Source organism: Heliangelus exortis, chromosome 21 (genome assembly GCF_036169615.1).
Source record: "Heliangelus exortis chromosome 21, bHelExo1.hap1, whole genome shotgun sequence".
NCBI lineage: Eukaryota > Metazoa > Chordata > Aves > Apodiformes > Trochilidae > Heliangelus > Heliangelus exortis.
In genome coordinates, this window is record NC_092442.1 from 7,323,969 (window position 1) to 7,349,714 (window position 25,746).

The following is a 25,746-nucleotide window of genomic DNA, read 5'->3' on the forward strand; positions in this document are numbered from 1 at the left end:
TGGAGAGATCAGTACTAGAATGCTGAGGCTTCCTGGTGGAAAAGCTGCTGTGTACCAGCTTTGGTAGATATAGGCATGAATCCACATCAGGGTTGTAGATGCCTTCATGTGAATCCAGTATGAGCAGCCTCCTTGTACAAGAGCACTTCTCAGTTCTACCCTGAAGGGAATCCCAATGTTAAAGGAGAATTAAACCAGAAGTTTTTAGGAAACAGAAGTTACAGACTTTTATAAATCTATACTTAGGCTAGCATAGTAGAACTAAATGTAATTCTGTCACTCACCAGACATTTTAACCTCTCATTTGCAAGAACTTCAGCTGGTTGGTACAACCCTTAGTGTTAATTGCAGCATTAGTAGTTTACTTACAGTAGCATTAGTGGCTTCTGCTCTGCTTAAATTTCAGCTAAGAGGAGGCACGCAGGTTTTTCAGAGATGTTCCTTGAAGCTGGAAAAACTCAGATCTACAGGTTTGTTTTCAGCAAGCTAGGAAGTAAAAATATATCTGTTACAGGCACACTTGTACTAACAGAAAGGCCCTAACCCAGCAGAGCCAATCTTTGTGAAGTTCTGGTTTTTGGTCCTTAGGGACTCAAGAGATTCCAGCAGTGTAACCTGGGACCCCTGCAGCACTCCCAAAGGGAAGTGTTTTGTCTGCTCTCATGAACTTAGCTTGATGCTGCAAAACAAGAGGGAGACACAGGAAAAGTAAACGGAGAACTGATCCCCTTTATTGATTGGTCTGAATCCAGAAGTCACTGTCTACTGAAGACATTGTGTGGAAAAAAAAAAAAAAAAAAAAAAGCAAAAAAAAAAAAAAAAAAGCAAAAAAAAAAAAAAAAAAAAAAAAAAGCTGAGTTTTATGATGCATGGGTTTTTCAAGTCTTAAATGATTTCATATCAGAATCACGAAACACCAAGATGAAAGCATTGTGAAAGTGCTGATCAGAAATCAGTTAAAAATTTGCAGTAAACTACACTTTGTAAACATGATTTACAAACACCTTCCTGTTTGAAACAGGCCAGATGTAATTCCATACTTGGAGATTACTGGAATTGTGGTAAACCCTACCTTAGGCTCTGGAGAGGTTTTTACACTGGAGCAGTTAGAACTCATAACAAACAAAAAAAGCAGCAACATTTTATATGCAAATGCCACTCAAGCTGCATCTTAGGAGGTGACAATCCTGCTCTGGATGTCTTGCTGCTGCTGCAGCACCAACATGAAGCTTTGCAATGAACATGCTATACTTACTGTACAGTTAGGAAAGACATTTGTCTGTACATGCCTCTCTCACGTTGTCTTTGTTACACTAAGGAAGTGAGAACAAGTGAGTTTTAGAATGGAACTCAACTCTCCACTCCAAATTTAGATCTACAGAAAAAAGGGCAGATCAATTTGTTTTCCAGTATATGTTGCTGTGGGATCAAAGAAGTTAAAATAAGAACACAGGTCTACAAACAGGATGGAAAATTCATTATTTTAAGCCAGAAAGGTAAAGGATAGGAGGGTGAGAAAAGTCTTTCTTTGAGAAAGACAGCAAGGAGATTTAAGACTGCCAACTGACCTATTTTGATGCAGTGTTTAAAAAAAAGTAACAAAATCAGTCTATTTGCAACGCAGTGTCAAGTATCCAAATGAGTTCCTTTGGATTTTTTTCTTTCCCACATTTAGGGCAAAAGGCTTTCCTCTAAAGCACTCAAAGTAAATTTTCTATCAATAAATAGTTCTGGACTTCTACCTATTTGTAACTAGACCATTAACAGGCCTCCCATAAGATGTAGAGCTTACATGGCTTAAGGTTACACAGCTGCATTATACCTTCCATAAAACTTATTGCAAATACAGTGTTAAATTTAAAATATTTTGACTGGAAAAAAAACTTCAAGGCAAAGGCTGTGTTCATCAGTGAGATGCAAAAAGCAGTTTTTGGAATCTGACAGACCATGCCACCCCCCAGCTCAGTGCTATTTGTAAATCAGTCCTTCTACCCTGGAAGATTTAAATTCACTTCCAGAAGTCAGTGCAGCAAAAAGTAAGATGCTCTTGAAGATGGATGTGAGGACACCCTGTGATATCACTAACCAGATGTATGTATACATGAGCTACAAGCACAGCATAGCAGGCATTGATAGATGAATGATTAAGGAGACTCTCCTAGTACCATATACAATAAAAAAAAAAAAAAACCAAACCATAATCACCCTAACAAGTATTGCACACTTTAGGAGTTAAGCCAAGCGTTTGTAAGTTCTTCCACCAAAAGTTTGCTTACAGGGCTAGGGACTGGGATGCAGACTTTAAAGTAATGATTACATCAAGATTTTAAAATCAGACTGGAGGAAGGTAAAAATCAGAGTACCTATTTCAAACTGTTTGTTACAGAAGCCAAGTAGTTGACTCGTGCGTTGCTGAATTATTCTATAAAAGCATATTGTTTTATTTAAACTTGGGATGTAGAGGTTTTTTCTTCTTAAAGGATGTATCAACCCACCCAGAGCCTCTGTTTAAATAAGCCATTTGCTGTGGTTAAATAGAACAGAAAAATTTAGTAGCCTGTTTTGACTGCATACAATGCAGAAACAGAAGACATTAAAATAGGCTTTTAGGGCACAGTTAAAATTCCCAGTGTGCATAACAGTGAGCTATGCCTCCAGAAGCTGTTCTTTTTGTTATTCTTATCCTTTTAAAAATGAACCATAACATACCCATGCAATAATATTTCTGCAGTGTTGCTAAATAAAACCAACTGCACCAAAAATTTACAATGTGGCAGGATTTAAAATTCAAAGAAATATTTCATCTTATTCCAGCGAACTGGACTATGGTAATGTACAGAATTAATTAAGGGGTCAGTCTTAAAAATCAACATTTTCACAAGAGCTTGAACACCACTGAGAAAGTGTGTCTAGGGAAAAAAAACTTATATAAAAGCACAATGCCTGCAAGAAGTGGCATGGCATTAAATGGGCAATGATGCTAGGCTGGTTGGGAGGCTAGGGTTATGGTTAGGCTAGGCTAGGGTTATGAAGAGTACTCTACACTGGGGAAAATGCTTTAAAAAAATTACAAAATGACCCCAAAGTTTAGGCAATGATTTGAACATAAGTACACCAGATACTATAGCAAGGGAAAAAACACTGCAAAAAGTACTCTCTATTTACAGAAGAATGATTTAAAGACATTATGGTTTTCTTTACAAATAGATGTAGAACAGGAATAGTCCACATTTTTAAAAACTCTTTACATATTTATCTTTAGTAAGTCAACCTTCTTGACCAGGATCCTCCAACACACAGCTTGTGCAGAAGGCATTTAATGGACTCTCCATCAATTCTTCATTGTGTGGCCCTTGCTCTCTTGGAAAGTCTCTGTGGGCACAAGTCAAAAATAGATTTCTTTTTTTGACCCGCAAATTAAAAAAAAAAAAAAAAAAAAGGAAAAAAAAAAAAGAGAAAAAAAAAAATCATTCTGCATAGTTCAGTCATCACTGTCAGACAGAGTCTCATATTGTGCTGAAAGCAGTGGTGCAGGCTCTCTCTCCCATATCCTGTTCTGTTGGTGAGTGGTTGCTTGGCTGATGGAGGGTGGGGCGCAGGCGATGGATGTTGGGGGGGTGCTGCTCAGCATCCTCATCGTCAACGGGTTGTAAGGAAACTGGGTTGAACCTGAGTCAAAGAGAGTTTCTCCAAGTCAAAAACCCATGATCTAAAGGATCCAAATCCGAAAGATAAATCTGGTTTTGGTTGTGGCAACGAGCAGAATATCTGCTTCAGAAAATCCTCACGTGCTGCAAACTTTTGACCGATAAAGCAGAGTGAGGGGGATGCCAACAACCTCAGCTTTCTACAAACCCCACATCTGGTTTGTTAAGTCTGAAAGAAACCCATTTCTCACCTGTTGATGAAGGCCGATCCTCCCAGGCCCACACTGGAGTCTGTCTGTGATAATCTCCTTCTGAATGTACAGATGAGACAGAAGAAGGTCTTTCAGTTCCCAAATATCCCTGCCCAGGAATCGGAGACTTTGACTTCCTGCTGTTTGACTTGCTGATGAGCTTCTGCTTGCTGACTCCCCCTCCTGGAAACAGGAGGCACAGATTTTACAAGAACGTTACAACACTGCATTTTAGCCTCTGAATGTTTATTTCTATAAATCATCATACAGCAGCAAACAGGAGTTTCCCACTGGTGCTTTCTGATTTACTATAATTAAGTAACCATATAGGCTAGACTTCTAACACACTCTTGCTAGAAAATCCCTGTTCCATAACAGTTATATTTCCATTTTTGAGTTCAAACCAGCTCCCACTGTCACATGTTCCTCACAGGTGAGGTCCTACACTTGCATTTCCATCAAACCATTGAGAAGCTTCAGGTACCTAACACACCCTGGTATCTCTTCCCCACCATCCATGCTGCCATTCTCCAAGAAATACTGACTGATACTCCAGAAGTCACCAGCACCATAAGGAAAGCCAGAATCACCATCTCTATTGCTTCCAGGGGGAACACAGTGATTTTTTTTCATTGACACCCAAGTTTATCCAAAACTTTTTTTCTTCTTCTTTAAGACCATGAAATATTGAGGAGCTGCAATACCTCACCTGAATTTGGTGATGGATTAGCTTCTTCCCTACGTGTCTCATTACTTGCTGACACTGCAGCACTGGAACTGCCGGGTGCTACTGCAATAGGTTGGGACATTACAACTCCTCCATGCTCCTCACTCTTGTCATCAAAGTTTCCCATCAATGCTTTCCTAATAATGTCTTCCAGACCCAGATTACTGGCAGGATCTGCAAAGGAATGACCCCTAGAACTGACTGGACCTGGGAGATAAAAGAAAACATACAAGGAAAGGTGGGAGGGGAGGCAAAAAAAGTATCTCAGAGAAATTACACAGGGGTATGGGAAAAGATTTTAGAGAGAGGCAGAAAGATGAGGGAAAAGAACAAAGATGAGATTTTTTTTTTTCTTTAAATTTTATTTAAACACAAATCAACATGTTCCAAAGCAGCACATAATGGCTCTTAAGTTAGACAAACACTGAAGAGCTGTGCCAGTAGTGTCACTGAATGCCACTGGCATCCAGACTGTTTACAAGAGGGTAAACTTTACTGGGTTTTTTTGGGTTTTCTTAAACAGTAAATGAAGTTGAGCATGCTGGTTGTGATAGCCTATTAAAAGTAAAATCTGCAGCTATGCAGTTGTAGTAAGTATACTGAATTTATAGTAGTAGTATACTTACATTATATTTATTGAGATGTTAACCAATTTCATGACTTCTACCTCTAAGATTTGGACAATACACAGAAACACCTAATTCTTGCTTAAGTTCCCTTTTAAATACTTTCTGAAACCTCCTTTGGTCATTTTGCTTTTTCCTATGATAAGGGAAACAATTTTTCACATAAGATATTACCTTTTAAATTTGCATCACCTTCCTCATTTACTGGACTCCCCAGAGTGTACAAATGAATCTACTTTACTTTTTCTGAAACATTTGTTGTTTCTTTTACTGCAAAACTTACCTGAGGTAGTGACTGCTGGCAAATTGAATATTTCAGTCCCTGGCTGAGCAGCTGCTGCAAATAAAACACCACATTTCATTGAGTTTTTCAGTGCTGATGATCACTATGCTCACTACCAGTCCTACTGCACAAGGTATGATTACTTTTGAACTATTCAATGCCTTTTTTTTTTTTCTTTCTCAGTCTTCTAAGAAAAATGTGTAACAGTTAATGTTGATATGAAGCAAACTACAGACATAAAATTAACTCAAATAATGACAGGTTTTAGCAACTACCTCATTAATTATGTGTTTTTTCCATGGTTTTCAAAATGTTAAAATCTTAAGTGTGAGTCTTGCACACACCAGCATTAAAAAGAAAAGGGGGAAAAAAATCTAACAATCAGTTTTTCGGTCATAAATTATTAACAGAGGTGGGTTTTATATTGATAGATTTATATTAATTCATTTGTTATTTGATACTTATTTAGGTTAGGACATCTGTGAATGGCAGTCATATAAAGCTTAGGCTGGAAAAATTCAGTGAAAAGGCAAGTCCTGCATACCCATGTCAGAGTCACCTCCACCAGACGAGTTCAGCTTTCGAAATATCTCCTGTTTCTTGGATTTTACCATTGGTGAAGTGTTCTCAAGTTTGGTGAAAAACGAAGGCAGGTAGCTTATACTGCCTGGAGAGCGAGAGTCAGTCCTGCCAAGACCAACAGATGACCAAGAGAGGGAACATTTTTCAAGATGTACATTTAAATATTTCCAAAAGCCATTAGATGGAAACCACAGACAAATTAGCTTTCATTGAAAAAATGAAACCACAAACCAGTCTATACTTAAGTTTAAAAAAATCACCTAAAAATAAAGTAAATAAGACAAAGACTCTAGGTTTCCTAGGCCAAGATCCTTGGAATTCTAAGTATAATCTCCCCTGCCACATTCCTGAAATTCCCTTCACCTCTATCTTACATTCATCATGGACTGTAACCACCTTGCCAGCAACTGCAGAGGGGAGGGAGGAAAAGACAAGAAAAGAAGAATAAATTTCTCCAGTATGAGCCTTAAATTAGGACATGGTGAAAACATTTGGTGCCCTTCTTGCTTGAGCAAGCAGCAGAGCAAGTTTTATGTTGCAGATTTGGCAGACTGACAAAAAGCAAATGTATGGACCCCCTGACACCCCACTTTCACACCTCCTGGGAAATAGGCTCCTTAGCTTAGTGGTATTTCATGTGATAAGCTTCTCTACAATCATGAGTGTTGAAGCCTGGGTTCCTCCAAGCTTCCCTAGGACAGGATCTAGAAAATCAATTAGCACGTCAAGCCTGAGTCATTTATTAAAAACTGTAGACAGGGGACCTTTCCTGAAAACCATTTTTATAGAACTGGCACCCACGAGGAGTTTTGTTATGATGCTTTCTATCAGATGACACAGAACACACTGCTTGCAGTAAGAAATTTAAGACAGAACACGTAGAGCTGACAAGTGACTCAGGCTTCCCAAAGCATCTCCCAGGCAGCAAGTTTTGAATTATAGTGTGAAAGGATCAACACTGATTAACAACTTGCCAGTGGTACCAGAGGAAGACTGCTTAAATTGCTCTCTGATAAAGATACTGTTTGCAGCTCAAAAAAACTCAGAATGCTTTTAAAATTCAGTATTACACATACCTCTGTTCAGTAGGCTCAGTTCTTTGGGAAAGCAAAAGAACATTTTCCTGTTTCTCATGTACAACTGGGACCTGAGGTGGCGAGATTGGCTCATAGGGCTCTGAAGAGACATGACTCCTCTCTGGAGATTTTCCAGGCCTACATCCATAATTCAGAGACAGACAAGCACTCTTAATACATGTAATGCTGTAGTTAACACGTGTAATTGCATTCCAGTTGTTATGCAACTACCTATGCCTAGTACCATATGCTACAGGCATTCGTATGCTTGGTGAGCTCAAAAAGGTTACTCAGAATTTATCAGTCACTATGGAAAATTCAAAGTAATTTAGCACCTTCACTCCTCTGAAGACTGGAAATTAAGCATAAGAAGTGAGAGAAAACATCTATAAAGCTGTTAAGGAGCCACACAAGTGTGAAAACCAGTGCAAGACAGACCTTGCCTTAAAAAAAGGTGAAAAGACACCTCTACTTCTGATCTACATCAAGATTACTGCATTATTTCTTAATAAATATCATATTTGGGCATTAATTGAATTTGCAGTCAAACTGAATACATTGATTACCTTCCCCTGGACTTGTCAGAGAGGTTTTCAGGTGACACTCTGGAACCTGGCCGCTGGTGGTGAACAGAGGGTGACTGTGACTCAGGGCTGTAGCGATTTGATGTCTTTGCCCGGGTAGAAACAGGTGTAGGAGCAGGGCTGGAGTTCTGGAATGTAGTGGTGGGAGGCTGCAAAGAGGCCTGAGAAGCTGCTTGGTTTCTAGCAAAGTCTTGTGTAATAATTTGCTGATTGTGGCCAAAAAAAGAGAAGAGATATCTTTGTCACACATTGGACAGAGTGCATGTACTCATGCATTAAATGAGTATCAGACTGATAGCAACAAATCAGATGATTGTAAGTTCTGACACAGAATTGTTAAATAGCCTCAAGTAAAACTACTAATTACAGAACTGGGTGTTTTCTGGGATTTTAACAGAACTGGGATTTTCCAGAACGTGTGTTTTCATCATCAAAACACAACTTTTTTTGCCACCACAATACAACTTTTCACAGCTGAAAAGATGCCCACAAATAAACCTACACAGATGTGATCAGCAAGGGTGATAAGTCGATGAGTCCTGGGCACATGGGCCATCCCTTCTGCTTGGGAGGAGGGAGGAGGTGGTTGCTGGGGTGAGGGGGGTTCCTGTGGTGTCCTGTAGCGGTGAATGGGCCCCTCATATTGTCTGTTTGGGTCACCTAGTTGGAGAAAAGATCAGTCTGTTAAGACAGCATCACTGAAGCTTCAAGGTTTGAAAGTTCTGTGCTTAAACATTTAAAAGATGAGGCATTTCTGCATTTGATTTTAGGTATGTGATGACCACCTTTCCCCCCCCTATTATAGACCCTACAATTCAGAATAAGCAAATAAAGCTCATTTCTCACCGCAAACTGTATTGTATTGGTCTGAGCTTTGCTAGTAGGTAAATAATTGTGGACATCAACACTAATATACATTAATTTTAAAGAATATATTTAAAATAAATTTCTTATCAGCTACATTGTCCTGTAAAGGGGCTCTGTTTCATGCCAAGGTGCCAGTTCAAATATATTTCCTCTAGTTTTCCCACCAAAAGTTTCTGAAAAGCTAAGAATGTGGTAAGCAGGCTCCCAAGGTATTTTAACTTTGAGTTCATGGAGCTGGTAAATATAAACATGGTAATTCTGAGAATATCTGCATATGCAGATAAACTTACTCTCTGCCTGGCTTGGTTTAGGTGTCTCTTGTTGATAGGACTGTAGCTTTTCTTGAGTTGGTACAGGTGAATTTGCAGGGCTTATCACCTCAATGGCATCTCCAGGAGCTTCATACCGGTGGGAGGATACTGAATATCAAGCAAAGGTTGTGGGATAAGGTGTAAATATCACAGAAGATTTTTGTTGCCTCCACACAGCAACATCAGTGCTTCCATTAAAGTGACACCAGTGAAATGGAAGTCAAAACACTGTCTTTTTCTCATGATAAGCATAGTGGTACAAATACTTCCAAAAAAAAACAGTGTTCCAATGCAAACCAAGTAACTATAGGTTTCCTGATTTCTGATCTGATCAGTTGTCTTATCCTGCATTTCATGTTGTAGCACAGAATCCAAATAAAGCAAAAAAACCTCTGATTTTTGCAAGAACCTCGAGTCACTCTGTCACAAACTGTGTTTGTCTATGAAGTATCTCTGTTGTGCAGAGCTGCATATTTTATCATTAAACATCAGAACAGCTTCACATCTTATCATTCCCCTAAAAGGCTAAGACAGACAGCAAAGAAATAGATAGTTACTAAGATACGTACAACTACTGGAAGAATCTGAACTTTGAGAGCCCCTATCTCGTGCATCCTTGTCTGAAGCAATCTGTCGAGTGATGATCACATCTATGAAGTTAGCAGCAGTAATTGTGGTCTTTCCTCGAGTTCTCAGCTCTTCCTCGTACCTGGATTTAGGGGGAGGTCCTTTCTCTTTACCAGCCTCTGAGTAGACTACTGATGAAGACTGTCCCTGGGACTTGCCACCAGAAAAATTTGCAGATGTATAGGGACACTGGACAGGTCTCTTTTCTACCTCCAGTGTCTTCTGTTCCATCTGCTGCTGTTCAGTGACCACAGCTGACCGGCGTCCCATGTTCTCCTCTATCCTGGTTCCTTCGTGCTTGTTCTCCTTTGCTTTGGCAACTTCCATCTGAGGAGCAGAGGCTGCAGCATCCACAAGTGCTGCAAGGGCATCAGCAGCAGTATTGTAACGAGAAGCTGGCAACCCTTGAGTAATAGAGGGAGCTCCAGGGGTGAGCTGCCTGTTGGCAAACATTGGATATTCTGAATTAGATCCCATAAAAGAAGAACTAGAGCCATACCATCTGTACCACAAAATGGAGCTCTTGTGGCAGTAAATTTCTATCCAAACTGGAAAGGGTGAAAATGCCCTAGAGCACTTCTGATAAAATCAAGAGTAATCAGATAGTGGGTATCCTCATCTTTTAGTATTTTCCTCAGGCTAAATCCACCTTTTGATAAGTTCAAATATTAGAACAGATATCTCTGCAAAAGTAACTTAAGAAACATACATGATACGTAGCTGAGCAGCAGGATCCAAAGGTGTGATCACACTTGTCCCATTGGTTCCTTGAAAAATACTAGGCCTTTGCTGCAGGATGTTTTCCTGGCTTCTAACTGAAGGGGATGGGGACCGAACATATCCATGACTGCCAGGTCTGCCAGGCTGCTCTGCACCTGCAGAACATAGAGAAGAGGGGAACAAACAGAAAATATACACAGATCACTCTTATAACAACCCAGAACTATGTACCCATGCTATTTCCTCCATATCCTTTCCCACTTGTCTCCACCACTCTGGATGTAACGTTATGTGTTAAAGGTTTAAATTGTAGTAGTCTGTTTAGAGAGCTCCAAATGACACACAGGGATAACTGGGATTCAGACCATTCCCTGGGTATTACATTGCTATGAGAGGAAGATCAAGAAGCCCAGTACTTGAAGTTACAATTGTGACCAGAACTGTGAGGTAACAGGAATCTGCCTAAAAGTGCAGACTAAACCCAAACTGTATAATGTGTTCTTAATAACACGTTATTAAGCATGTTGTTAACAGTGGCTACAGAAAATGAGCAGTTACAGCCTAAAGGATAACTGATCCCAGAGCAGCAATGTGCACTCACCTGCTCGAAGATAAAGTTCAGCAGGGACTGAAGTGATTCTCTCCCTCTCTCGTTCCCGTTCTCTTTCCCGTTCTCGCTCACGTTCCCTCTCCCTTTCCCGTTCCTTCTCCCTCTCCCTTTCCCGTTCCCTTTCAGCATTTGCAGCTGCAGAAGCTGCCAGGTGTGTAGGGTGTCCTGGAAAGTCCACAAGACAAAACGAAGAAGCAAAGAGATACTCAAGTTAAGCACAGTTTGATGTAAACACTTGCCAATATATTCTGCCATCCATTTACAGCAAAATTTCCCAAATACACTTTCATTCCAGTCAAATCTATCCACTTACCTTGGAAATCAAAAGCTCAACAGTCAGCTAGAAACCAGGCAGCTTACAGACCCAAATTCTACCCTTCAACACATTAGTTAAGTCATAATAAAGACCTAGCAGAATGAGGCAAATTCTGAATTTGTCAGTGCTCCTTCAGCTGCTAATGTAATTCTAAGAAAACCTTTGCTCTCCAAGTGAGAAGTGCATGAAAAAAAACATCACCCAACAAAATATCAGAACATGACATTAATGAAAGCTAAATAAGGATGGCCAATTATCTCAATGTGTCAGATGATTAGAGACATCACCAAATCCTAAGAGCTCATACCTGGTGACAAAGAAGCAGGATTGTAAGGCCTGGGAGGGAAGGTAAGCTGGGTACCAGGGATATATGTGATTCTCTCCATGGGTGGTGTGTTTGTTCCTCCAGGATGAGGCACTAAGATAGTGGGAGCCATATTGTTCAAGTCAATAATTCCTGGTAGGAGATGACACAAATAAGAATGGCCATTCAAGGACAGGCCAATAGTCCACACATTCTATACTCTGCTAATTGATAACAATCTGCAGTGAAAGCTCAGTGGAAAAACAAAAAATAAGAGTAAGGCAAGTACAGAACTCTCAGATCTGGTCACCAGCAACATACTAAGTTGGAATTTCCATTTCTACCATCTCCTGGGAGAATGCCATATATCCCAAGGATTCACAACTACACCACCTACCCAAAAAACCTTTTAAAGAACACCAGAGAACACACAGACATACCCCTTGCTCCTGCATACGGGAGAGCTAAAGTTTGCTCTCTAGGAGATAAACCTCTTGTTACATCAGGACGTAAATTCACTTGCATCTGCTGTGAGGTAATGTAGTCATTGAGGATTGTCTGCCTTGTATTCTCCATTGCATAAAGCTGATACTGACTTGGGTAGCCTGGGGTGGGTGAGAGCTGCCTTTGGAACAGGAAAGCAGCAGCAGCTGAGGGTGAAGGAGAAAAAGAAGAATTAGGAACACATATGGGGGATATTGAATGAAAGTTTCAGGTCTTTATACAGCTTAAGTGGCCAGTGAGAAGTGAACTAGAATAACATTTTAATACAGTTTTATTGAATTTATGCACTGTCTGTGGATAGAAAAAGCTAAATCATCAGACTGGAGATATGTACTAGAGAAGAGATTTGACTAAAAATATAAATCCTGAAGTTCTGAAGATGTAAAGAGCTGAAATACCTAACAGATGGTTAAAATACCTAATAGAAGTGGACTAATGGATAGATTAAAATGAACTGTATTTAATATCACCAGGGATAAGATGATAATCCCTCTGTGAGAATGAATCACAGTCTTGAACAGAGGGGTCCTGATTACACTTTAATTCTATAGCATCTTCCATGTCCTTCCTTGCACAGCTTTCCTGAAAGCTTTTTAATACATTTCACAACTATGTATCTACAAATTCTGTGAACTTCATAACAAAATGGAAGCAATGCGGCAGCTTCTGAAAGAAAGTTACCATATTGATAACTGCCTTTTCTGTGTATACAATATTTCTAAAACCAAAAGACACAACACAAACATATTTACCAGGATCTAGAGCCCTGTGAAATGGCATAGCAGGGTCTAAATGAGGAGGGAGGTGACTCCTATAGACTTCAGGAGTTGCTCCTCTGTGATGAGGGTCAAAAGGACTGTGAGTCACTACAGGATCAACTCCTGGGACTGGAGATTTTGCTGGCACACTCTCCCTCTGTGTTGGAGTAAGTGTGTTCTTCCTTTCATGATTTGCTGCCTTCCCAGAAGATATTCCAGCTAAAAAAGTTATAGACAAATTAGTGAAATAAACAGTTTTCAATAGAAAGTTCATTCCAATACAAGAAGTCACAGGGGATATTTTATAACACAAATTGTTTCTGATGGGAAAATCTGAATCCTAAAACTAAGATTACTTGCAGTTTCCCATATTATCTGCCTCATCAAGATATTTGTATAATTCAGTAATAGCTTCTGTCCTCAAAACTTTACCCTTGTATGTAAAACTTTCAATGTGATCCCTAATTAAACTGAGACTGAATTGCCTTCCTACCACATTACATTTTCATTTTCATATTTCAATTAACAGCTTGCAGCCTTCTACAATTCCTTCTAGCTGCCCTTCAGATTGAGAGGAACCATTAGAATAAGATGGGGGAAAAGTAGAATGGATCACAGAAAACAGTTTAAAAGCCAGTTTAAAATTAAATAGTTAACAGTCTTTGTCTTAACCTGGGTAAGAACAACATACCCTCACTAACTCTATTCATCATAGGTGAACTCCTGGACATTGGGCTCTGATAGTTGACAGGTGTTCTCCGAGCATTGGTATCATCATAAATCCCAGGGCTCAGCTGTGATTTGGGAGTTTCATGAAGAGTTGACCTGAGAACAGAGGGACCAGAGCTGACTACTGACGTGTGCCGGGAACGTACGGCATCCCCGGTCTTCACATCTTCATATTTTCCTCGCTCCACCACCTTCACGTTTTCTGGCACCATTTCCAACTGAGGCATTCCACGGGGCAGCTTGCTTGGTCCAGTGATTAAGGATTTTACATTGTGTTTGATGGCAGACTGGCCAGAGTTGCTTTCGTATTTTATGGGTGTGCCCTGAGAAGGAGAAAAAAGATCGGGTAAGGTTATCCTGCCCATCTTTTACTTTGTGCCAGGGGGGAAAAATTAAATAAAAAAACCACATTGCTGATGTGTAGCTCATTGCTTCTACCACATCACTGCAGAATACAACAGAATCTTAATGACTTCTACTTGTCACTTCTCTCCCATTTGCTTGCAAGGTTGTTCCCTACAGGTGAAGCGTCAGGGTTTTTCTAATACACACAAAATATTCTTCAGTTGTTAAGTTTCTTAAAATAAAACAACACCCCTCATTTGGGATTATGCAAATATCCTGAATTGAATCACTATTGAGTCTGTAAGCAACAGCATGAGTCTAGTGGTGCTCTTTTTATTTACCTGAGATATGGAGCCTTCTATGATCGGCCTGGTCGTCTGCACCATTTCAGGAGTTTTGCGACTCTCCTGGCTCAGCAAGTCCTGTCTTGGGATTTCATGGATGGAACGACCCATTTCTTTTATAGTAGTGACTCCATCATATGGTTTCCCCTTTGTTATGGCTCCTTCAAATGTCCTTATGGGAGGTGACTCTCTCTTAATCTGTTTAGGATACTTCAAGCCCTCTTCAAAGCTTTCGGCTGTTGCTCTTGGTGTGCCTTTTCGAGAAAGTAAGAGTTACATCACTGCTATTAAAATTACTAAGGATTTTTTTTTAAATAAACAGAGTAACTAACTACATGCCATAATACTGGAACTCTGGTTTGCTATACTCTATGATAACCTATTCCAAAGACAAAAAAATGCCACAAAAATAATACCCAAAAAATAATCAATATGTCACTGAAAGCATCCCAAGTTATTTTGGATACTGAAGTAAAGGCAATAGCAGACATCCTCAGAGGTCTGGGGAATTATTAACAGTTCAGTTAAAAAAAAAAAAAAAAAAGTGCTAACTACCAAGTATTCATATTCTAAAAAGTCTTCTTTGCAAAAAGAAACAAAATGCTATGGTTACACTCCAGCTTTGTATATAGCCTATCAGAAAGCATCTGATTTATGCTCCAAAAACATGTTTAATAAAATAAGCTCCAATTTAACACAGATACCATTGTTAATAAGAGTTTTAAGGTACAGAAATCCATATTTTGAGGGTGTAATTAATGCTTACCTTCTAAACTTGAATACTTTACCTTGCATTATAGAGCCAGACAACACAGTTCTCTCTTTTAGTTCAGCATGTGGGCTACCCCTAGGCAGTGCACGGCATATTAAACCTAAAATTAAAATGAACACAATTTAGAGAATTAAACCAGGGTTCAAAAAAAAACCAAGACACCCCAAAACAATAAAAGCCCTCCTCCTTCTCACATACATTAGATATTATCTGTACCATGGCAGTGCCCAAAGGGCTTAGCTTCAATATGCTAGTCATTGTATCAACATGTTATAAACACCATCCTGCCCTAAAAACCAAATGTTGGTTCAAGCATTCAGGCTATTACATTGTTGCAAGTTTTAACATAGTTAGAAAACACAAAGAATGTTTTATAATTAACCTTAACTCTCATCCCAAAAGCTGTTACTGCTTCTCTTACCCTCCTCCTTTCAGTTTCCTTACCTAATAAAGAAAGGTGTTCATGCTGGGAAGTGGAAGAAAAAAAAATCCCAAAATATACTTCAGCATCCTCCAAATTGATCATTCATTGATCAATTGATTGAAAATTCACATTGAATCATCTCAAAAGAGCTGAATTAACTGTTTCTACAATAGAAACTTAAATCAACCCCCCAAAGAATTTTCCATAGTTTGGGGAAAGAAAAGGTGTCACAGTGATAAGATCCAGCATAAAAGTATCAGAGCAGCTTCTCATATGACAAAAGAGCCCAAATCTGAGCCAAATCTATCAGCAGCTTAAAGAATATACTGCATTTCCATATACTGTATATAAACTTATTCACATCATCCCATCTGATGAAAATGTACACAAAATGATGGGACAAAATGCACTTGAGGAGCAAGACTCCAGAGCTTTGACGTGAAGCAGTTTCTTGCATTTGTATTTAAAAAAACCAACGATTAGAAATATTATATAATGGCCTGACTTGACCTTTGCAGTCTTAGTTAGGTTACAGATTATTAAAACAAAATTATAGTAGGATGCCCTGAAGCAGGACATGGCAGCTGTGCAAGTCTTCTTCTGCTTGGCATAACCAAAGAGGTTTTTCTTGCAGGAAAGCCAAAGGACGCCCTGATGAATTTCCTAAGCTCCTATAGCAGAGACCAATGGGTATCTCAACCAATGGGTGTCCCCATGGAGCCCACACCAGTAGGACTGGATGGTGTTTGAGCTCTGCCACAACCAGTTGGGTCTGTGAAGTGTCAGTTACATGGGTCAGATCTACTGAGAGGAGTTATGGTAACACCAGCAAAAAGAAACCAGGACAGCAGTGTCTGGTCCAGTCCTACTCCCAGCATTCTTCCCCCATTGTAGTTGCTGTTACCTCAATTTAACCAGTAGTGTAAGATTTAAATCTAATTCCTCTTTTATCCTGCTCCACAAAATAACTCCAAATACTGTCAAATCAATGCAAAAGGTTTGGATAAAACACCAAACATCTTGGAAGCAGCTGTGTTTACCTTCTAGCGGTGCCGACACTGGAGACTCCCGCATTGACATTCCTTGCTTTATATTTCCTTCCATGGTATCATAGCTTCTCTTTAAACCAATTTCATGAGCAGTTCTTGGACTCCTTGTTCCTTCACGAACGTTTTTAATAGCTGGCAAAATTTAAAACAGCATGGTTAGGAATTGTAGACAATTAAAAAAAGACAGGTGTGTTACATTTAACGAGACCACAGGTCATTAATGCTTTAAAAACACAATTTTAATATAATATTGGAACATTAAATCTCAACATTAAGAAGATCTTTTACGGTTTGTCAACAAGCATATTTGTTCAAGCACAATATTAATTTCTCAGTTTTTCAGTCGAAGTTCCAAGTTAAATGATACATTTCTTTTGATTTTTCATTTTAAAGTTGGTTTAAAACTTGGCTTTCAAAATAAAAAACACCCCATGACAAGTTGGAAGTAAATGGCTCTGAAAGTAAATAGCTGAACAATATTTTAAACATACAGTACAGGAGACTCTTCAGAACACAGGCATAATTTCTGAGTCACTTTAATTCTTCTACCCTCAAAAATGCAGGTCAGTATTTCTCCCAGATGGCACCCCAGTGACAGATATACTTCAGCTATGGATGACAGAAGGAGAACCTGCTGCAGCCTTGACTTTGATCAGGTAGAATATACAAATACTCACTATCATAAGATAAAATATGCCCACTTTTGCCTTCATAAATAACATGGCCTTTGGCTGAAGCTTCCTCTCGACACTTCTCTGGGCTGCTGTCCTCTGTCGCGAGCCGGGTGATCGTTCCCTTCAGTAATGCATCAGCTGCTATGCCAGACTGGGAGAGAGCTGGAGTACCCTGCATTAAATCAGTCAAATATAATTCAGAACATGTGTATTTATTACAGAGACCAGGGAGCAGTGAAGAGCGAGGAAAAAAACCCAAAACCCCACAGATTTTTTACATCTAGAAAATCATTACTTCATCAAGCACTGTAACTTAAGCTTCTGCCTCTATTATCAGACATTTAACCTAAATTTTACTAAGATTATTTGCAGATGATTTGATGCCTTTTTTTAAAAAATACAGAAAGTATAGGGAGTACAATATTACAAAAGCATTTCACAATCTGGAACATTTACCCTATAATACCATTTTGGAGGAAGACAGAATAGACTACATACTTGCTGAGACAAAAAGCCTTAATTTACTTTTTTCTGCTTTAAACAGCATCTGCACAAGGCTGCTTACAGTTGATTTTCTTATTTGAATTCTGGTGTTATGCTTTTTTCATGGAAGTTGCTAATAAGACTTCAGTTAGGTATAACAAAGGCTCTGGGGATATTTTTATTTGAAAAGTTTGAAGTCTTATATACACAGATATGAAATCAAGGTAATGCTGACTTCAGCAACAGTGGGATTTGACTACCTGATTCTATTATAATTACATTTTTCGAGGCAGTTCCTCCTCTGTGATATTAATTTATCTTTTCAGACATGTAAATACATTCATAGTGCTAGTTTAAATATGCTAGTTTGATACAACCTCCTCAGTCAGGGGAAGAATACCTGAGTTATGGAGCCTCTCAAAGAAGGAATGGTCTCAACAGAAACTTTATTGGTTGGAGTCCCTCGTGTTATACTTCCCTCCTGTATTGTTGTGGTACCTGATTTGAAATAACAAGACATCACTGAGAATAACAATAAAAAAATAACTCCTTTATTTGAAACAGTGAAAAACTTCAGAGAGAACTGTTAGTTCACACTAAAATACAGGGAAATTTTCAGCTTAACAGCAGGCAGTGAAACTATTTCCTCCTTTAACTTAGTCTTTTCCAGCCTAAAGTCTTTTACAGCTTGTGAAACCATTAATCCTTGGTATTTAGTTTCTTTTCTTTTTACATATTTGGGTATTTTACATGTATGCTCTAGAAACAACTTAATTTTAAAACTGATATGCATTAACAACTGTTTTAAAATGAGACATGCAGACAGGAGGAGCTAGATACAAATACACGTGCCTCAGAAAATAGGGAGCAGATTAATCACATAATACTTAAAACCAAACACTTCAGGAGTGTGAGCTCTAGAAGTTAATTTTCTCAGTTTTCTCAGGTTCTGACAAAGGTTCTTATCTGTATGACTTTACCTCGAACCACACTTTCATGTTGTGCCCTGACCAGGAGTCCCTCAGGTTGGGAATTCTGACTTCTGGGAGAGAATTCTTCTTGTTTGATATAGGGAAGGGAAGCTATTCAGAAAAAAGAAAAAGGTTGTTTTATTTATTCCTTAATTATGAGTCATTAAATAGCCTATATAAAACAGACCCCAGCTTTGCTTTTCTTACCAGATTTGGCTGACTCCTGCTGCCTTGGCAGCCCAAGAGATATAGAACCCACTGATGGCTTTGCAGTTTCCTGGGTGTAGGAAGCTTGACTATGAGATGTTAAGTAAGTGCCAGGTGTTCCCTGAAAAAACAGTAACATTGTCTGTTAATTCTTGTTTCTGGGATGAAGATTCACATCTCTGTTTATCCTATCTTAAAATGCTACAGTACACCACTGCAGAGCATGAGGAGTCTATGTCACTGTCTGGAAAAGCAGTTTACATAAACTGGACATCCTCAGCCATGCTACTAGATATAAATAACTGCAACATGTTCTGGTTTATAAGGCATCTGTAATTCCTGGACTTACAGAGGTGGCACATACAGGTTTAGGTGTTAATACTGTGAACACATCACCAAGTACGAGATGTTTAAGATTGGTAAAAGGGCAAAAAAAAAAAATAGTTACAACCACAAATTTTCAAATAAAAATTCTCTTACTTGTGAGATGGAGCCTCCCATGATGAAGGAAGGTTTTTCTGATGGCACACTTGTTTTGGAGGATGGAATGAGTGGTGGTGGTGGTCTGGTGGGTCTGGTTGTTGGAAGGCGGACTCCTTCAGGTATATTGGTTATTACTTGGTGAGGTGCTGGCTGGAGAACTTGGGGAAAAAAATTGTACATTAAGATTACAATCTGTTTCAGCACTCCTAGCTAGAGAGACAAAGAACAGAAATAGAACAGCTCATTTGACAATTTCTGATGGGAACTGCCTCACAAAACTCAAAAGCTATTTAGCTGTATTTACAACTTTGAAATTCACTGTGTACAAGTGCATGTTTCTAAAAAAAGTTCTTATTCTTTAACTGGAATGCAACCAAGTCAAGTATAATCTAAGCTTCTCTGATTTTCCCTTTTCTTAGCATGACATTATACTCTGAGGGAGAAGCAAGAATCCAAGTTTCAGAATTCAGATTTTTCAGTTACTTTGCTATTTTATAAAACATTCAGGCTATCATATTAAACAGTTACAGTGAGAAACTAATGCCAAGGATAGCAGCAGCCTTACCAGAGCTAGAAAAATACCAAGAACTTAATTATATGGACACACAGAAAACATTCTGTATTCTTTAGTTAAGTCACAAAGTGTTTAGAGGATAATCTGATACTCCATCAAGCCACAGAATTAAGTTGAGCTTTGAAAGGAAGGCTGCATCTCACTGTGATGCTTAACAAAATATTTACCTGGAGGGACACTGTAGCGAGCTGCATTCATATCAGGCTGGGGAGAGGCTTTGTTGACTTCTCTTGGAGAAAGCCTGTAGGGTGATGCTGACCTTGTTGCTGTGTTCTGCACTTGTGCTTCCTGCTCTATTGCTCGCTTGACCTCAGCATAGGGCATGTAGGCCACTGGTTTTCCTGCAAAGGTTGGAGTTACCAGAAAGAAAAGAACCCTGGATTAGAAATTAGAGGCATAAGGTACAGTTTACATCATCATTTTAAGAAAGGGCCTATTCCAGTGTCAGATGTATTCATCAGGTGCAAATGTTTCAATTAAAGAGCAGTCTTAAAGTGCAGCTTCATGTAATGTCTTCCTATATCTGTAACTTCTATACCCAAAGCTTTGGAAAAACTCTCTCATACTTTCTATATGGGAAAAACAGTATCTGGTTCCTTTAAGTCCTCTAAGTGAAAGCTCTGCTATTGCAAAAGATTTAATTTAAAGAAGATTCCTTTCCAACCCTGTGCATCAGCCAAGTTTACATGCAAGTTCAGCCAGATTTAAATGCCAATCCTACAAGCCAAAAAGCCTCCCTTCCTTGCTTGCTTGTCCAGAGAAGTCACAAATCAAATTGCAAACAGCAATACAGCTCATCAATAGTGTTTAAAGGTAAAACACACTTTTACTGAATTTTGAAAATTAAAAATCCAGTACCAGAACTTCAGAAACTCCTTTCCCTTGGCAATGGACAATTTAATTATTAAAAACTACAAGCCAGAACAAGTCTTTTGCAGCTATGAAATTACATCTTTAACCTCAGTAGTCAAGAAGAGATGGCACCAGTCATCCCATAATGGCTTTCTAAAGGATCTTCACTATTTTACTGCATGACAAAAGTATTGTGTAGGTTCTCACAAGCCAATTCAATAAGAGGTCCTTTTGTTGGACAAGATGCCTCACAACACAAGCAGTGTTCTGATGTCTGCAATGCCAGGTTATTAAACAGCCTGTGGGTTCCCCACTGCACAGAGCAGTGGGTGGACAAGCTTCATGTGCACAGTAAATCTTAAGAAGCAGCTGTTGTAATGATCTGATGACATCTCAGCCTCTCCTAATTTTCAGATTAAAATGTCCAGACTTGTAGAACCTATTTACATTACCTGTGTTATCCCTCCCTCTCTGCCTGCCTCAATAACCACCTTGATTTTTGCTGGCAGAGGCTTCACCCCAAAGCTTTCCCACACTTCATAATACCATCCTGCCAATGGCAAGAGTTACTCAGGTAATATTTCAGCTAAGTGGTACTTTCAAACAGCCCCAGACTTTCCACCTAAAGAAGCCACTTCCAAAAACCACAATCTTACCCTCCCCTCCACAAATCCACAAGTTGTCTTCTCACAATTTTAACAGGAAAAAAAATGGTTCTGTTCCTTTCATTTCACTCAGGTGTAAGTAATTAAGGTGAATAATTTTCATAGCATAATTTAAAATTGTTATGAGTATGAAAAACTGAACACTTGAGTTTCAAAGACCATGACAGTTTATCTTGTTTTTACTGTGGAGACAACAAAAACAACACACGAGAGTATAAAAATCTAAAAATGCAGAATATGCAACTGTGATAATTCCTCTAACATTGTAACACTCAGCACATTTATCTCACCCAGTGTATTTCACTGTTACAGTGAACTCTGAAGACCTCTCCTCTAGTAAAGAAAGTTGAGGTAAAAGTTACACAGTACAGACCTGGGCCTCCCATACCATATCTTTGTCTGGTACACACAAAAAAGCAATCTTCTGCAAAACTTTGGGTAATTTGCAAGCTGTTCATAGAACTAAAACAATTTCAGTTTCATTCATTCAATTTCATTCCAAAGAATGAAAATATAGCTGATACACACAGAAAGGATAATGTGAATGTCTAATGAAAGCTAATAAATGCATCCTTTGGCTCTTACAAAACAATTTGGATGATGTAAAATACAGCCTGTCCACCTGAATCACTTTCCTGTAACCAGCAATGGCAGCAGCCACATCTTTATTCACCCTGACAGCTTCTGGTAGCAGTTTTAGCCTTGCTCTCTGTACTGAAGGTCACACTAAAAGCCACATTCAAGAAACACATGTCCAGATCACAGAGCTCAGTTCAAAATCTGCCCTCAAGTGTCTTCCCTATATACAAAAGCAACCAACCACCCTGTTCCCAAGAGAAAGAACCTTTCATACAGCCCTCCTGCAGACAGACAGGGTAGAGTATGACAGTTCTAGCAAACTTCTGTGCCCTACTCCAGGGCTCAATGCCCACATAGGTACTCTGGGGCAGTAAAATATTCCTTTATTTGGGCTTCTCTCTGTAGGATTAACTCATTTTTGGATTTCACCAAATGAAGCCAGTTTTTCTGCCTTATCTAAGGGGGCTACATAGTGATTCCCCACCACTGTAAGAGCAGCAGGACCTCTACAGTAGACAGGTTCCTTCAGTCATGTGCCATCAGAAGGCAAGAGCTACCTATCAAAACACTAAAATTCCATTCCTCAACGAGGCAGCACAGTAACCCATGGACATAAAAGGCATTATTTCCATGATGGCCGTGAAAACTCCTACCTTCCCACTCAACATTAGGGCTCTTGGAAGTGCCACAAGGGCTTACAGCACTTCTGTATTCCATATCCAGCTGCTCTTGCCTCTGGCGCTGCTCCTCCAGCAGTGCAGACTCGTGCATGGCCTTGATGTGCCGCTGGTAGAGCGCGTAGCCACTCACTGGTGTGCCAACAGGAACAGTGCAGGGGCTGCAGGAGACCTACAAGGACAAGAAGGTGTTGGCATCAGGTACAGCAACACACACAGGGACCTGCTGAAGCAACCATCCTGCTCAGTGCCTCCACTGCAGCAGCCAGACTGAGTGTTCCAAAGGCACCACAGCTGTTCTTTAAGCTACTACGTTTCTTCGTTTCAGGATTTTTTTTACCACTTTAGTATTGCAATTAGGGTTAAAAGATACTCCCCCAAACATAATTTTAAAAAAAATAACATCCCCTACCATAGGTGGTATGACAGCAGCTCGGTGGTGAAGCTGCTGCAGGTCCATCTGCCCTTGCTTGATTGTGGATGACACCAGTATTGACCCAGTGGGATTTAACAGGGAGGGTTTGGACTCCCTGCTGAAGATACTGGAAACAGAGATAGAAGGAAGGGGAAAACGTCAGCAAAATACTAAGATTAAACAACTTAAAAAAATTTCCAGGCAAAAGTATGTCTCTCAACTTCAAAAAAAACCATTTCACACATTGGACAAACAGCTCAATAATCAGAATCGTGTTGTGCTTTGTCCCACAGCACAGCTGGCAGAACACACAGCAGGTGCTGCTGTATTTTTATAATACACAGAAATACCAAAAGAAGTGTTCAGAATCTCCAACACCAGAAATTCATGCACACAGTTTCTTTATCCACAATATTGCAAGACTGCAACCTGAGAAAGAAGGCTTTGGGAAAAAAAAAAGCCAGGAAGCACTAGATATATTTAGTCCACAGTAAATAAATAGTAGTACACAAGACTACTTTCACACTGAGGGCTAATAGGTTTGTGAAGAGGAAAGATGATGTCTGAAGAGCCAATTGAGTGCAAAACACCAAACTGCACCCTTCCAAAAACCACATGCAGAACAAGGACACTGGATACTTCTGACATTTAAAATCTTTCCTGGGTACTGTGTGTATATTAAGCCCACTGAGAAGGAGAGGGCATTGGTTCTGATGCTCCACCATGGTTACATGGGAACTACACCAACAGGACACCAAAAAGACTTCAAACATTATCAGTGGTGTCAGCCATCCCCCAGAAGAGAAATGGTTCCACAGACAAGCAGCACTGGGTGTTTAGAGCTCTCTATACTCATCTGGGTTATCCACAGTGCTTAGGGCCAAGTTAGTTTGCATGAACACATTGTACAGTATGGAAAAAGAGGTCATCCACTTCTCAGGACACTTGGTTGTTAATTTATGGACACTGACTGGTAAGAGTGAGAACTACTTCCACTCCTCTATTATTAATAGCCTTTAAGAGATTCAGTTCTACTGACTGATGTAACATGGTTCAGTGATGGTAACTGGGTACAGGACCCAAGTGGTTATACAAACAAACAAACATGAAATGTTAAAAGGGAACTAAACTATCAATAATTTATGGCCCTTCTTTATTTTTTTCTAAAGCAGGGTTCATGTCCTACTAAAATATAGATTCAAGCTGCTCTCTCTGTCAAATTCAAGCAGTTTTGGATGCATTCTACTAAAATGAGTTTGTGAGAGCAGGAATCTATTAAGAAAACTCCATTGCCAAGTTACTGGCTCTTCATTCAAAACAGTTATTCACTAATAGGAATGGAGAGTCCCTGTGCTATCCCACACTAACCTATCACCCTATAAAAATATTCCAAACCTACTTCTGAATGTGTATATTTCTAATATTGTGTAAAAACAACAAACTAACAAATCCAAACCAAAGCAAGTAACTTCAAAACAGATCTAGTTACACAACCACCATTGAGTTTCTTAGTAGACAGATGAGAACATTTACAAGATTTCCTACATAGATTATTTATTTTTCAGTTGGTCACCTTTTCTTAAACAGCTGTGTTTCAGAAAATCCTGCAGTAGCAAGACCTTCACCTCCCACTAGAAGTACCTCAGAACTACTTTATCATGGAAACTCATGCCAGGAGCATCTTTAATTTCTTTTCTTGCTCTCCATTGTGTCAGCAGGCTGCTGTCCTTTCCATATCATAGTTCAACCCAACTCCCATTCTCTGAGAAGATCCTAAATGGCCTAATCCCTCATTCTCCAGCTTTCCAGGTCATTTTACTAGTTTGCTACCTACCTAGTCAGTCTACCACCATGGAATTTGACTTACCCTGCCTTAGAAGACCCTTCTTTTGGCTTTTTATCAACATTTTAAAACCAGCATTTCCCTCTGCTGCACTTCCAGCAGAGACTCTTTAGAAATTCTTTCCCTAGTAGAAATTCATAACAAAAATGTCACTACTGATGACAGTTTTTGGATCACAGTTAGGGAAAATCACTTTTTAAATCTTACAGGTTGGTAATACTTGGAAGGCTAAACAACTCACCCCTGTCTGTCAGGTTCTCCATCAACTTCCTCATCAGCACTACAGGTGGCACTTGAATCATTATCTGAATGGGATTCTTGTCTTGTTGTATTAACTTGTTGTGACAGACTGTAGTCCATCTCCTCTGGTTCTGACTTTTCCTTGGGCTTCTCCACATCTCTCTCTTTGGTATCACTCTCTACTTTCACTTGAATATTCTCTGGCAGCCTCATTTCAGTCTCTACAGGTTCTACTTTGGTATGTACTGGAAGAGTAATCACAGGCTTAGCTTCAACTGGATGGCTTCTACTGTCAACCTCCATAGGCTCTTCTGCCTCATTATTTACTTCTTCCTTAACCTGTGGCTCAGGGTTCTGACTCTGACTTTCAGCTGTTGATACACTTGGGGCTGTTGAGGAGGGAGATGTGCTGGCTGCAGGTTTAATGGTAGATTCTTGTTCTGCTGTTGCTTCAGTGGTTACTTTTGAAGAACTCTCAGCTGGAGTTTCTTCACTTGGTTTTGCAGGTTCTGCTGGAGTTGGAGATGGAGCACTTTCTGTATCAGAACTATTTTCAGCACCTGGTTTAAATAAAAAAAAAAAGTTCCATGTTAAGTGAAATATAATTGGATGCCAATCAACTGCTCC

General features: G+C 39.4%; 1 protein-coding gene across 9 annotated transcripts in view; it reads right to left on the reverse strand.

Moving 5' to 3' along the window:
- Positions 1–709: 709 nt before the first annotated feature.
- NCOR1 (nuclear receptor corepressor 1) overlaps positions 710–25,746 on the reverse strand; it is a 62,800-nt gene continuing 37,763 nt past the window's right edge. For 5 of the 9 annotated variants that reach the window (XM_071764855.1, XM_071764849.1, XM_071764854.1 and 2 more), the window contains 28 exons: positions 25,121–25,679; positions 23,034–23,163; positions 22,598–22,793; positions 20,016–20,189; positions 19,272–19,432; positions 18,792–18,912; positions 18,594–18,695; positions 18,014–18,111; positions 17,134–17,302; positions 16,448–16,588; positions 15,000–15,083; positions 14,209–14,465; positions 13,485–13,845; positions 12,788–13,012; positions 11,972–12,181; positions 11,535–11,684; positions 10,903–11,076; positions 10,291–10,456; positions 9,524–10,020; positions 8,934–9,062; positions 8,279–8,436; positions 7,759–7,982; positions 7,193–7,330; positions 6,079–6,221; positions 5,535–5,588; positions 4,608–4,832; positions 3,899–4,081; positions 710–3,669 (listed from right to left, as the gene is read on the reverse strand). In XM_071764855.1, the coding sequence (XP_071620956.1) occupies positions 3,482–3,669; positions 3,899–4,081; positions 4,608–4,832; positions 5,535–5,588; positions 6,079–6,221; positions 7,193–7,330; positions 7,759–7,982; positions 8,279–8,436; positions 8,934–9,062; positions 9,524–10,020; positions 10,291–10,456; positions 10,903–11,076; positions 11,535–11,684; positions 11,972–12,181; positions 12,788–13,012; positions 13,485–13,845; positions 14,209–14,465; positions 15,000–15,083; positions 16,448–16,588; positions 17,134–17,302; positions 18,014–18,111; positions 18,594–18,695; positions 18,792–18,912; positions 19,272–19,432; positions 20,016–20,189; positions 22,598–22,793; positions 23,034–23,163; positions 25,121–25,679 (5,417 nt within the window). In that variant the 3' untranslated portion in view covers positions 710–3,481. The remainder of the gene's footprint in view (positions 3,670–3,898; positions 4,082–4,607; positions 4,833–5,534; positions 5,589–6,078; positions 6,222–7,192; positions 7,331–7,758; positions 7,983–8,278; positions 8,437–8,933; positions 9,063–9,523; positions 10,021–10,290; positions 10,457–10,902; positions 11,077–11,534; positions 11,685–11,971; positions 12,182–12,787; positions 13,013–13,484; positions 13,846–14,208; positions 14,466–14,999; positions 15,084–16,447; positions 16,589–17,133; positions 17,303–18,013; positions 18,112–18,593; positions 18,696–18,791; positions 18,913–19,271; positions 19,433–20,015; positions 20,190–22,597; positions 22,794–23,033; positions 23,164–25,120; positions 25,680–25,746) is intronic. The other 4 variants (XM_071764853.1, XM_071764851.1, XM_071764852.1 and 1 more) reach the window with 4 other exon arrangements.